The sequence below is a fragment of the Corvus cornix genome, chromosome 1A (assembly GCF_000738735.6).
Source record: "Corvus cornix cornix isolate S_Up_H32 chromosome 1A, ASM73873v5, whole genome shotgun sequence".
NCBI lineage: Eukaryota > Metazoa > Chordata > Aves > Passeriformes > Corvidae > Corvus > Corvus cornix.
The window spans coordinates 69,584,559-69,598,941 of NC_047057.1; the positions used below are offsets into that span (position 1 = coordinate 69,584,559).

At 38.1% G+C, this 14,383-nt stretch overlaps 1 protein-coding gene across 1 annotated transcript in view; it reads left to right on the forward strand.

Moving 5' to 3' along the window:
* Positions 1–14,383, forward strand: part of PLCZ1 (phospholipase C zeta 1) — a 46,376-nt gene that overhangs the window by 21,638 nt on the left and 10,355 nt on the right. The window contains exons 7-9 of the mRNA XM_039571100.1: positions 3,126–3,353; positions 5,502–5,658; positions 7,320–7,436. Of these exons, the coding sequence (XP_039427034.1) occupies positions 3,126–3,353; positions 5,502–5,658; positions 7,320–7,436 (502 nt within the window). The remainder of the gene's footprint in view (positions 1–3,125; positions 3,354–5,501; positions 5,659–7,319; positions 7,437–14,383) is intronic.

The following is a 14,383-nucleotide window of genomic DNA, read 5'->3' on the forward strand; positions in this document are numbered from 1 at the left end:
TCGCTTTCAATGATTTGGGGTAACTATTATTGGAATTTGCTTCTGGCCAAAAAATAGCAAATTTTCATATTGCTGGAGTATTTCCTGTAACTGTTTCTAAAAAGAGACATGATTTTAAAATCTTAAAAAAATCTTTAAAAAAACCCCCCAACACTAAAAAATTTCTCCTGCCTCCAGGTGTTTACGTTTTTGCTAACAGCTCGTAAAAAGAATTTTAGAAATGGACTTAAAATATCATGACCCATTTTATATCATCACACACACACACTATGGTGTAGTGGGTTCAGTTTGTAACCGGGCAGAAACACCAATTTAGTGTAGTGGTTTGGTCCAAAATACTCATTACTGTTTATCTTCTGTGAGATAAGAATTAGGAGAAACGCAAAGCAGGCACCAGCCTTGAAAGAATATAAAGAAGTTTATTAACAGACCTAAAAGAAGAAAAAAAAAAATTATACCACCTTCAGAACTCTCCTCCTCCCCCCACCTTCCTCCCTTCTCCCACTGACAATGTAAAAAGACAGCCCTTGAGATGTTCAGTCTGTTTACCACTTCCATAATAACCTTGTTCAGTCCATTTAGAAAGAGGAGTCTCTTGCTCATGCTATGAAAACATTATCACAACGAGACAGCCGCCCACTTCCAAATAACTTTGTTCAGTCCATTTAGGAAGAGGAGTCTCTGCTCGCATGTGAGTCCCTTCCCCCGACTTGCAGCTTTTCCCACAACTGCTTTCGAGGGTCCACTCTTGAAGTTTTTGGGGTACAATTTTAAGGTTGAGCCATTCAGAAACAAGAACAGAGGCCCTTCTCCTTCCCTGGGAGCAAAGGGTCTTCCTCATCTTCATCGTTAGGACTATCTCTGGGAGCATCTCTGGGAACTGAGGTTTTCTCCTTTCCTATTTGGAGCAAAAGTCCTCATCTGGTCCATCTCTCCCTGTTCAAACTTCTCATGAAATTACAGCTGCTTCAGCATCTGCCTATCTCAGTGCAGGTGCTTTTGCTTATGAGTTGAACACTCCACCCCCCAGATCTTCATGGAATTACAACGGGATACTCTGATATACCATAGCTTCACAACAGCATTTCAGCTTTAAGCATCTCCTCTTTCTCTTCCCTCAGGTTTTCAGCTCTTCACAGCACTAAAAGGGTTAATCTCACCTAGGCCTTGCAGCTGGAATGTGGCTTATGGCAGCGGAGGGGGGGGGGGGCGGGGGGGAAGCCGAGCCGCTTCAGCTGCCCACAGCAGGGCTGTGGGGGCGTTCCGTGGATGGAACAGGGCCCATCGGCTCCAGGATGGCCGTGACCCAGCCCGGCCTGGCCCAAGCAGGGCCTGGGCCAGGCCCACTGACCCCCACACAGGGCCCGCCACCACCTGTCCTAGCACGGAAACGAGACAGACCTGTGGGGGGGGTTTGTCTATTCTTAAGTGTGGATCACAGAGGCGGTCACAATTTTAAGTGGCTTAAAGAATTGTCCATATTCAAACTGGCCATCTGATAGGTTCTGTCAGGTCATGGGGGAAGCTGTAAGCACCCCTTTGCGAGAACATCACTTCCGGGACTATGCTTGCTAACCCATGACATATGGTCTTTTCTTACTTACAGAAGTTTGCATATAGGAGGCAGTAATGTAACCTTAGAAAGTTTTTCCTTCCCTTGTATACCAGGTCTGGGTTTTTTTTTTTCCATTTGTAAAATAAGTCTTTCTGTGAATAACAAAATACAAGATCAAAAGTGGGTGGAATTGATTTTAAATATTGGGAAATGTGAACACTTAAAGGCTAATTCAGAACTCTTAAAAAATAGGAGTAACATTAATCATATTAAAACTCTTCTAAAAATATCACAGGAATAAAAAAGCGAGTGCATCAATAAGAGATGAAGGAAATGTTAAAGGGCATCCTTATTCTGAGTTACCAGTGAAGAGAGACTAATCAAACCTTCCAGCAACATGGCAGTGATAGATATTGGGCATAGGATGCCTCATCCCACTGGCACCCTGGCAAGCTACCAATATGAGATCTGAAGCAATGAGGGGATTATGAGCAATGGAAATAAATGGAATGTCTCTATCCTTGCCGATGGCTGTAGTTTCCATTACAAAATTTTGGGTTTATATGTTTCCATCATCCATATGTTTCATATTTACTTAATGGATACCTTAAAATACAGCATTTCAGTTACATTTCATTTATTGTGAACTTAGTTGTTCCCAGTTCCTGCCACACTCCCAGTAGTGTAATCTTCCTTTTCACTAGGGCATAGGAAATTTAAGGAATATTTTTGTGGATCACTTTATTCAAGAGCGATAGTAAGTCCTGTTACTCACTGGCAGCTCCTGTGTACAGATGTAAAGTTGAATGTCTGCTACATAATAGCAGCACCCCTATTAATATTATTTCATAAATCTAAGTGAAATATGTACTCATAGGATTCTGTTGCATAGATGAAAGCCATGTTATTAGAATTGATATAATTCAATGATGTTTTTTCCCCACTACATTATGTAGTATGGCAGTTGATACATGTCCATTTAAAAATAGGGAAACTGCTTAGGCAAAATCACCCGACTGTTGTTTCCCTGGCCAGGTAAGATCAGCATAAGGATCTACTGTAAAATAACGCAAGCTATAAACAAAAGTTTTAATCTGGCACACATGACAGATGTGCACATAGGCACTAATCTAATAACAAATGTCCTGCAGCCTCAGTGATAGATCAAAACATTGCAAATTAATATCAGACACAAGTCTTCAATTGTGTATATGTATATTTAAGTAGATTTAGGCATAGTAAAAATATATACCTTTTATGTTTTGCTTGGCTATCACCTTTGACTCTTCCTACTTTTATCTTTTCATAGTTTCAGCATCTGTGTATCTGTGGTGGAGAGCCTTTTTTCCTGTCATGGGGTTAGATAGTCACGTTCTGTTGTGTACTTTGGTCCCCAGATTCTCTTTGGTTTATTTGGCTTTGGCTTCTGCCTTACTTGTATCTATCTTTGCTTCATTTTTTTAGCTCACTTTATTATACTTACTAAACAACTTTGGACATGGGTTAAATAACACCAAGACATGAAAACCTACATAATTCTAGTTACTATCGTTTAACCTCTTTCCTATAGGCATTAAAATTCAAAGTTCTGATAAAAAACAAAAAAGCTGGAACAATTGAGGAAAGCATGCTCAGGATGTACGATGACAATACTGGTGAGACAGAGGAACTGTCTGACTCTGAATTTCTGTCTGAGGACGAAGACACAGATGACACGTTACCTCTTCACCGATCAAAGAGTTCCACCAAAAGAAAAGCAGATGGTAGATCTTCAGCCCCACCTCAAAAAAAACCAAAGGTAACTTTTGCCTCAATTGAATATAGAGAATTATCCATTAATATAGATATTAAAAAAAAAAAAAAAGGCTATATGATCTTAAAATAGAGACTAAATTTAAAAGATAAACTTTAAAATTAGTATGTTCAGTGCATTTGGAAATTACATGTTCCAGCTCAAGGTTTCAGAGTTTTCCTACTGTTATAAGAAAAGCCAGGCTGGACCACATTTTAGTATCCAACTAAAAAGCAACCCCTCCCTGTGCTCTCATCTTGAACTTCAACTGCATTTTCCTCTTTCAAGGCTTGTGCTTGTCCCAAGTGCTCAGCACAACAGCAGATTTAAGAAGAAGTTACCTAAGTGTTTTGTTTGTCCCATGGCCCTCCTGGAATTATGTATAGAGAACACTTATAGCAGTTCCTGATGACAACAAACACAGTAAACTATTTCTTCCCCAAGTCCACCAGTCTGTTTTTGAGATAGATAGATAGGTAGGTAGATAGATAGATAGATAGATTCCCCTATTTTCTTCTGTTCTGGATTTTTTGCATTAAATTAGGTGCACATTCCTGGTTGTGCTGAAACATTTTTCAGCACCTAGAATCGAAAAGGTATTTTTACATTTATCATGAAGACACTTAACATTAAGTATTATTTCTGAGAGTGTAAAAATTGGGTGTAATCTCCTTTTTTAGAATTCAAATTAAACTTACACCTTTTTTTAACCAAGTATAATTCTCTACCATGGAAAATCTGTTGCTTCATCAGGGTTCAAACAGCTTTGTTCAAGTTTTTTAAGATGTATCCATTCACTGTTGCACATCATGCTCTGATTACCTGAACATGGCTAAACTGGCAATGCTCCTCAGAGCCCAGAGTTGTTGCTGAGAGGCAGTGTCTCTTTTCTTTGTATGATTTGATGGTCTTTGCTTCTTTCTCTTTCCGTCTGACATGGAGATATAGTAAGGAAAAATTCTGAGGAAGGAAGGAGTCTTCTTTGAAGAGGAAAGGCCAACTTTCTAGATAATAGGTTTCAAGTATATTTGTAGGATCATGTTACAGACCAGAATGTATTCCACATACTCTTAACAGCAGCAACAAAAAGTATCTGCTCATGTTTCACAGGCAGAAGAGAAAGTGGTTTCCAGGGTCCTGCTCTGCTGGAGTATTTTTCTTGATGTCCCACTATACAGGTTTATGGAAGGCAGGAAGAACATGAGAATCCACAGCCAAGACACCCCAGTGATGCTGCTGGCTTTGCCTGTGTCAGTGCCTGCCTCCAGAGAGTTGTACTTTTCAGGATTTCCATGGCAGTGGACTCCTGTTGCTCCTCATGGGACATAGCCCCAGAATAATTAATGCACTTGAACTTTGCATAGTTTAAGATCCACGAGCAGGCAATCTCTATTATTTTGTCAGATGAGAATTTGCCTTCGAAAGCTTTAATGGAATGTAAACATGATTAGCATCATCAGCTCTCTGCTGGCTACTGCCCCGGGTTAGCTCACAAGTTATGCTATGAAAAATGGTCATGTAGTGCCTCACTGTAAGAGAGAAGACCCTGGTAAAACTTCAGTCACTTTTGCTTGTTTTGGTAATGGAACAAGACTAAATTAAGATTTTGGTGAGAGAAATTTCTGCCTTAATCAAGAAGAAAAGAGTTTTCCTAACTTCAGAGCAATGCTTAGAGGAATATTGACTAATTTGTTTGGCATAGGATAATACTCTCCTGTTATTCTACATTTTATAGTTGAGTTTATGCTGCTGATCTTTTCTAATACTTTATGTCTTTATGAATAGAAAGTTGGAGGTATATTTTTAATGAGTAATATTAAAAACCATGAAAAATTATGTTATTTTACAAACCAGTCTTAGAAGCAGGAAAACTGTGAAGCCATCCAGAAGAACATTCTGCTAGGAAGCACTGATAGCATCTCTCCACTCACCCCACGATTGCCATGATAAACATGGACACAAAAAACTTATGTTTCTTTCAGTGGATCAAATCTTAATATTAAAGGTCATATTTATTAAATTCATTAACTGTAACATATTTTCTCAGGCTTTATGCATCCAAAATGATTGTTTCTCTGAATTATTAATATTAATAATAATGAAATATGCATTATTATGACTTTTTTATTCCATTATTCATCTGATGATTATTAGGTGAAGAGGGGAAAGATTGCCCTTGCATTATCAGACCTTGTGATTTATACCAAATCTCAGAAGTTTGTGAGCTTTGAGCATTCCCTGATGAATCAGCAGTGCTATGAAAATAATTCGATTGGAGAGGCTCAAGCACGAAAACTTGTAAGACATTCAGGTAATTTCTTTTGAGTTAATCAGTTAAAAGTTGCATTGTTGCTATGGTTCACTGCTTAGGCATTGGAAGAGTTAAAATTTTGTCTGATTTTATTTGGTTCTTCATATAACACTGTTTTAGAAATGTCTTTTGCATAGCATTTTTTTATTTCTGTTGGTTTTGTGAGGAAAATTGAAATTCAATTTTGTTTTAATTCTGTGTATTTTTATAAGAACAAATATTAACACAGTCTCCAAAATGTATGTCTGCCTTTTGATTCATTGTTTTCTGCATCAAATAATTTAGAAGTTACCGTCAGTAGTCGAAAACGTGTGGAATAAATTTCACCCCCCCACCATATCTGGGCTGAGAACTCAGTGGAGTTGGCTTGGCAGTCGCCTAGCTTTGGTGACAACTGCAGATAAGAGAGTCCTCATTAATGGCGTGGATAAACCCTAGAGCAGGCAGTTTGCTCCACTGGACCAGACCTTTCATCCCAGCCAAGCTGGATTATTCAAAACTCATTCTGTGTTGGAGCATCTCCATTTGGTGCAGCCAGTGCAGTGCAGCCTCTGCTGTTGTAGCTCCAGCTGCCTGCTGAGAGCCCTGAGGGAGTGTAAAGAGCAGAGATCACTGACCATGACAATGGCAATGGAGTCTGCCACATGCCCATTCACTCGGGGCCAGCCCAGCTGCCACCCACTGCTCTGTGGAGGTGATTCGGTGGCTGGTGAGGCAAATGATGCTGAACGGCATCAAAACAAGTAGGAACTTGCCAGCCATTCAAGACAGTCCTCTCTGGTTCCTCTAGCAATCTAGGCAAGATAAAAGTAGTTCTATAACCCCTCCTCACCACCCCCCACCCCCAAAAAAAAAAGCCCCACCTCCAAACAACAAAGCAAACCAAAATCAATGAAACAAAAACCCTAGCCAAACAAAAAATGAGAGGAGAATGGAATAGATCAGAGAGATGACCCTGGAAATGTAGATTCTTGTTTAATTGCTAAAAAGGAATCATGTAGATAGAAGTCATCTGAAGTCATCTGAAGTTTCCCACATCTGTGTCATTTATGTCTACATATGAGAGGGGAGGGAACACTTCCAGCAGAAGGAAAAACAACGTACATGAACAGTTAACATCTTCTGAGGCTTATAAAGGAACTTTATAAGTGGCTTTTGAAAATGTGCTTTTCCCTGGCCTTAATATTATTTAGTCATTTTATTTAAACTTCAAGACAAGATCATCTAGGGATATATATTTTTTTTTTTCATTTTGAGCTATTATAGAATGAGGGGGTTTTTGTGCAGTTTCCTGTTCTGTGTCTTAGTTTCCCGTGAGAACACAGTGGGCTTTAGTGTAGAAATCGTATGTTTACCCTGCAAAAAGGTGAAGAAACAAAATATTTCAGTGAAGGAATGATTTTTCATTAATGAACTTACAAAAGTCTGCACTATATACAGAAATACTATCAGATTCAAACTCACAAAAATTTTAAGGTTTCTAAATAGGATTTTAGGAATACTGCAGAGTGGTCCATATATTGATGTTAAAATAGAATACACTGACATAATTGTGTAAAAAAATTGCTGGATCAAATTTTTGTATTTTTATTATTTATTCAAATAGGAGCTCTTGAACAATAAATGTTTTCTTATGAAGATTTTATCCTTCTGTTTATCAGCTAAAGATTTTATTTCACATACTACAAGATTTATTACAAGAATTTACCCCAAGGGAACAAGAATGAGCTCTTCAAATTATAATCCTCAAGAGTTCTGGAACGTGGGGTGTCAAATGGGTATGTATGTTTGCAGAGACTATTGCATTCTAGCCTTTACAGATACAAGAGTTTTTTGCTTCCTATAGTGTTTTGGTGTTACGTAGGTTACATATTTCCCCCCAGTGGCATTATTTTAATTTTTTTGTTATATAAACGTTTCCTTCAGCCCACATATCCTGTCAGTTTTTTATCCCTAGTAATTGCAAATATCACTTTGCATTAAATAGCTGTCTCTTATCCCAAATATCCCATTTACTATATTTTATTAATTTCTTTAAACTACCTTTTAGAATTGGATGTTAAGAAAAACACTAATAACAATTCAGCATTTTTAAGCTTCCATTACACAGCAATGGAAGTTTCTCCTGAAGGATTTGTGGGTTTTCAATGGCTCTCTGTGACTTGAGTGGCACAAGTGCAGGAGATGTGAGCACAACTATTGATAGTGGTGCCAAGAATTCCCAAAACAGGATATGCTGTGCAAGGAAGCACTCAAACATTCCTGGTCAGCACAAAACCCAGGTACAGCTGGGAGCTTCTGGGAGCCTCCAGGGTTTATACAGATGCAACATGCGTTTAGCATCTTAATTTCTGGAACAAAACATATCAGTTTCATGGGCAATGAAATAACAATAATTTCTGCTTCTCTTTATTTAAAGCTTGAATTTGAATTTGTTAAAAATAAGCATGACTTCTGTACCCAGCAGACTTTGAAAAACCTCTCACCTGTAAGCATTCTGTCCTTTTTAATGGCTTTAGAGACAATTTTGCCTTCATCTGTTTGTTCTTCAGTTTAAAAGATTCTCAGTTACAGACTATTTTTCTATGTCTGCCTGCTACATCTTCTTCAGCCCTAGGTAAAGTCGAGCAGAATATTTTTTGTATCTACATATATATTCTGTCTTTTATTCTGAGTCTTTGCCAAGGCCACCTGAGGGAGACTGTGGGGTGAGCAGGGCACTTTGCCAAAGGCTCCCAGTTTTGAGAGGTGAAAGGTATGGACTCACCTTGTTATGTTAAAATACACACTCATCCAAGGACAGGCACAGATTTCACTCTGCCTGTAGGGCCCTAAAGTTTACGTCGCCCTTGTTCCAGGCTTCCTTTTCCACTTGTTTCCTTTCTTAGCTCCCCATATATCTTCTGTGACAAGTTACTTTCTCCATCCTGACTTATACCGGGGTAGAGATTTACATAACTACACAAGGAGTACAAAAATTACTAGTTAGTATAAATTTTACTTGTTTCTGTGTCCTTATAAATGCTTACTTGCAGTGCAGATTCGGACTTGGTCTGGGCTATCCAAGTATCTCCTCATTAGTACACTGTGTGAAATTGGTTTGATTATATTCTGTCCTTGTGGTTCATCCACACTAAGTGTGATGTCTGTATTACTTACCTGGGGTGCTGCCCTCTCTGTATGCTATCATTGCAATCTATACTATATATTACCATTAAAAACTAGTAAGTTTGTTTCATGCTTAGAGGAAGCACTCGCCAGAGGTCCTTAATTTAAAATTGAGTTAATCTCCCAGTCTTATCATGCTGCAATTTACTAGTTTTCTTTCTAGCCTGTAAATCTCCACACTTATCTCTGCAAAGAATATCCATTTGTTAGATCACAGACAGGACCAAAGTCCTTCAAAATTACTGCACTGACTGTTTACTCAGAGTATACTTTAATGAGAAGTCATTCTAAACATTAGTATGCAAAACATATGACTTTTAGTGCATAGGGGATTTGGGTCCCTTCCTGGAAGAATTAAAAATATGCAGGAAGTGGTTAAATCTGCCCTCTTGGTCACTTCATTTGCATCCTCACTTAAAAACCCCTCCATTTTTCACATGGGAATAGGCTAATTAAAAACAATTCTCCACATGTATTATTTCCAAGCCATGTTAGATCTATCCTTAATTCCCTAATCTGCTTTAGATAACTGTTTGGCAGAAATATAGCTGCTCTTTACAAGGCAGCTCCCAAAGTGAGTGAATCTCAGTGAATCTTCTGCTGATGTCCTTCCACTGGTCTACCACAGATTTTTTAATTTTTTTATCTGTCCCATGTCTGTATAATCCACACACCCTTCCTGTCTCCCTGCCATTGCACTTTACACCCCATGCACAGAAGTAATCCCTCCAGGTCCCTTCTACCACTTCCCTAAAACTCTTCAAAGGACTCTCAGGTTTCTCTTATGTCACCTATTCCCCTTCTTAACTCCCTTCTCCTCCCCAGACCTGCAAGCTTACCTTTAAGTTCCTTTAACACCCATAACTTTTCTGGCTGGGCAAAGAAAATATATCAGGTTTTGTCCAAACCTACATATCATACTGCCTGCCAGGCCTCTGCATCATGTAATTATGAGAACTGAGTTATTCCTTCACTTCCCTCAGTGATTGACCCAAAACAGTGCTGTCTTCTGTACCTTGCCAGCAATTTTCTCTAAATTGCTTGGAACGTATTAACTTGGAGCAGCCTGGCACTCAGCTAAAGCAGGATGAAACGGTCCAACAGGCTCAAGATTTGTTGGGGCCGAGGACGAGACATGTAATTGTGTAAACCTAATTTCCAGAGGAAGGCAAGTTAAAAACCTCAGTAAAAAGTACAGAGTTTCCACAAAATAGCTTTTGGATATCCCTGTGCACTCCCTGTCCATTCTCTGAAAATTGAGACTCATAAGAACAGGAGGTTTTGTGAAAAAAGAGGTCTTATGGAGGAAAAACTCCCACTTTCTATAGTCTGTGAAAATTAGTATGCCTTCTGCATACAACTGCAGTGAGGCACTGGAAAGAACTGGTTTGGTGTATCCATATCTCCTTTTTATTTACTAAGTAAAATGAAATGTAAAGATTTATGCAGGGAAAGAAAATTCAGGACAGTTATTTAAATAAATTGATATCAGTTGTTTTATATTGACTGAGAAAAACAGAAAAAAATATGAAACAAAAGAAAGCCTTGGTGAGAATAAAAATAGAAAGACTTGAATATCCTTCTGAATACGGCATTTCCATGCAGTAGGAAGTGTTATCCATGTATCAAAGCATGCTACAGGAATGACCGAAACATGTCATAAGTTACAGGAGAAAGCCACAGTGTGGCAGGTACAGAATTTTATTCCAGAAGATCCCATATGTGCTTTTTGGAGTATGCATAAAAATTTATATGCTACTGTGAAATTTCTACTTGTATGACAGATCTCTTCTTACTGTAGGTTTTGTTTTGGCCTGTGACACTGAAATGCAGCATGGCAATTTTGTCACATCTGTTTTGTGGCTCAATCTTGTGTGCAATAATATGACAAAATATGGTAAAAAATAATGCATTAAAAGAGTGATTAAGAGCTATCTGACTAGTTCTGATTTTAACCTCTGAAGCACCCAAGGGAAAAGGAACCAACTAATTTCAATCTTGGTCTGCCTCACCTGTGCAAATCAAAATGACTCAAATCTGACCATGCTTGGGCTCTGGGTCAATAGCTGTATTATTGCTGTCTTCTACTGGCTTTAATAGTCAAAAAATGCCTCCTTAGGAAGTGAAAACTGGAGGAGTAATTTTTTTGTTATGTTGTCCCTTGAACTTCATCGATTTGCTCTTCACAAACAGTGAGGTGGTACAGTTAATTCATGTGTAGGCATCTACAAGATAGGCAGGACAATAAGATTCAATATATGAAGCTCCCCAAATGCACTCAGCTTTCCTTTGGAATGGCTCCAAAGGCTGGGAGTTGTTTTGAATGAAGGTTTCATGTTTCTTCTGCAGAAATGTGTCTGCTGCCAGGTTTGTGACAAAGCCCTTGGGCTACTCTGTAACCTGCTTCTTTTTAGGAAGTTTTTGGTGCGTGTAATAGATACTGGACTTTCACTTAAAAGCAAAGAAACATTGAAATTCCATTTTATCAGTTTTTCCAGTTGTCTTCACTGCAGACAACCAATAGAATAGTAAATAATTTATGTCAAGTCTAATAAATTTTAAAGGAGGATGGAAAAAAATTGCAGGAACACATTGTTTCTGAAGTCCTTGCTGATCTTGTTCTACAACCTGTCCATGACTCAGACTAAAACAGGAAAGAGAAGCTGATAGTATTCACTGTTCTGCCAAGAATCACAAGTCAAGAAAATTTTAAAAATTATTTTGGAAAACTTTCAGGTGTAAAATTGGTCAAATGACAACCAAAAGACACTCAGACTTACAGTGGAGTGTAACTTTTAGACTGACACATTAAGTAGATGGCAAAAATCAATTTAGATTTTTAGATCTGATAATTTATCAGAAATGCTTTAGGTACTTTTCCCATGAGAACGAGAGAGGATCCCTACTTGAAACCCCTTGCAGGTATACTTGGACAATGGATGACTTAATCACCTGACATCTTTTTTCCAGTAGAACTACTTGTAATTAAGTAGGAACAATGTCAGAAATTATGAACTGTATGACTGAATTCTTCACATTTCTAATGGCAGTGTCTTTAGAGCAACAGTATTAAATTGGCCCAAAGACAATACAAAAAGACTGACTGCACAGTCTAAGCATGTTATGACAGAGAGTTATGCATTTACCCAGTTCTCAGAGGAGCAGTCCTTCTTCCTAGTCCCTCATGTTGTAAGTCATTCATAAATTTTCTGTAGAATAAAAACAACCATTTCAAATGTGTAGGTGAAAAATAAAGCCAGAAATTATCATTAAGCTTAATAAAATTTGGAGTACGTAAGGGGAGGAAAGAAATACGTACAGTTTGACCAATTTTTTTTTTTTGCCAGGAAAGGAGGTGAGAGTTTGTATGCAAAAATTATACTGTCCATATAGGCTTGCTCTGTGTTTTAGTGGAATCAATCATTGTATACTTTATTTTTTTTTCTAGTAGACCAAGGTCCTTGTTCATAAAGTTTGGGTTGGATCTCACCTATTCACAGGTTTACTCTCTTTCAGCTTGAAACCCTTCCCCCTTGTCCTCTCATGCCCTTGTAAATGGTCTCTCTCTGTCTTTCTTGGACTTCAGAAATATTTCTGTAAATTTGGGCAGGGACGGATTGAGTGCAGCTGTGACCTGCATGTGAGAAGAAAAGCTAGACAGCCCATGCCCAGCTTGGAGTGCTGATGTGGAATGAAAGCAGTGTCCTCAAATCCAATCACATTGATCATCTCATAACCAATGGCAACATACCAGAGCATTAGGATATGGTCCTGTTTTCAATAGTATTTCCCAGGCTGTGTGGAATTCAGCTCAGATTTTGAATATCTAAGGCATAGATTTTTGTTGCATTCATCGTGAATGGCCCACTTTAAGAACATAGACAATTGGAAAGAGCTGAGAGGATGGCACCAAGGCTGATAAAAGTGTGATCTATTATATCTCTTTAGATTCAAATGAGTGAGGTAAATCATGGAGATAGGAACATTGGCACTGAGCGCCTTTTGCATAGGATATTTTTTGAAATGGAATAAAATTCATATATTTTGAGATGCATTTTTAAATGGCATAAAATGCAATTAAGTAACTCATTTTAAGAAAAATTGGTGACAAATGTGTCCTTATCCATTTTAAAATCTTCCCATTTAAATGGAGAAAATACATTAAACCTTATGGTTGTAATATAGCTAATAGAACCAGGAAGCAAGGAATAAAAAAAAAAAAAGGCAATTTAAAAGTCCCACTAGGAATATTAACTGAGAGACAAGATCACAAACAAAAGATGTGCAGTTTTCCTCAACTGCCTTCAAATCATAGTCGCAGTGCTCATTTTGGTTTTAAAAACTTTTGCTTTTAGTCTATAAATCAATTATGTCTTGAATGGTGGTGCTTATGGGAGGTGCTGAATTTGAATATATAGAATGTCTTTAGTTCTGCAATTAGTTGTGGGACTGACTTCATTTAACTGCTTGCCATTCAGAGATTTGGGGTCAAAAATAGAATTCCTCTGTGTACTATGGATTGGTTCATTTTTTGGAGCTAGGCTATTTCTTAACTTCCATTTGCTGTATGAAGTTATTTACATCTGGGGCTTACTGGGACAGCCATGGCAGCTTGGGTACTTTGCAAGATGATTTGAGTATTAAACAGTCTGGTCTGAAGGGGATTTAGCCTGATGGTTCTAGGAAGACTTAAATTTATTTCAAGTGCCAGAATCACACCGAGGAATTCCTTTGCTCAGATTGTCCCCCAAGCCCACATTTTGCTGTGCTGTTTTGATTTTGATGTCAATATTAAAAGGCTTTTGGTGCTTAATGAAAGGACTGAGGAGAAAGTTTAATGTACACAGTGCTAAACTTCAGATGCCTTTACTTCCTCATGAAAACCATACATTAAGTTAATGTGCTGCTCAGATGGTTTCATTGCAAGCACTTTTGGGCTTCTTTCCAAAAGAAACTGTCAGTTTAAATCTCTCTTCATACATGCATTAAATTTATACTGTTTCATAAAACAACATTACAAAGGACGTTATTGACAGTTCTGCTCTTGAACTCAGCAAAGCTAAAATGAAATGCTGGGTAGAAATTCAGTGTTGTTTGCAGGAAGATGTTGCTAAGCCCATGCTGCTAGGCATAGCTTTTAGTTTATGATCCTTGCCATTTCTCAAGAAGTGTTAGGGCCATAACTGCACCTGATTAAAAAGAAAAACTGTGCATCAATACACCATAAAGCATTGCCCTGGGAGGCCCCAAGCAGCTATGAACCTTGCAAACAGTTTTAGTACAGGTTTGCATCTCAGAGAATATGACACAAAATCTCACATTTGCTTAATCGTGTTCAAACTTGCAATACCAAGAAACCAGTAGGTAAATTAAAACTACTGTTCCATGTGTTTTTAACTTGTTCTAAGGTCAAATTAAATTAAGTGAAAACAGTGCTGATGTTTGAAGATATGAACCCATAATAGCAGTGCCCTTCACTTGTGTTGCAAAAGTAATTTTCCTAATATGATAAAATATAAAGTATTCTCGTTTGCTTGTTGCTGTTGTTACACCAGAT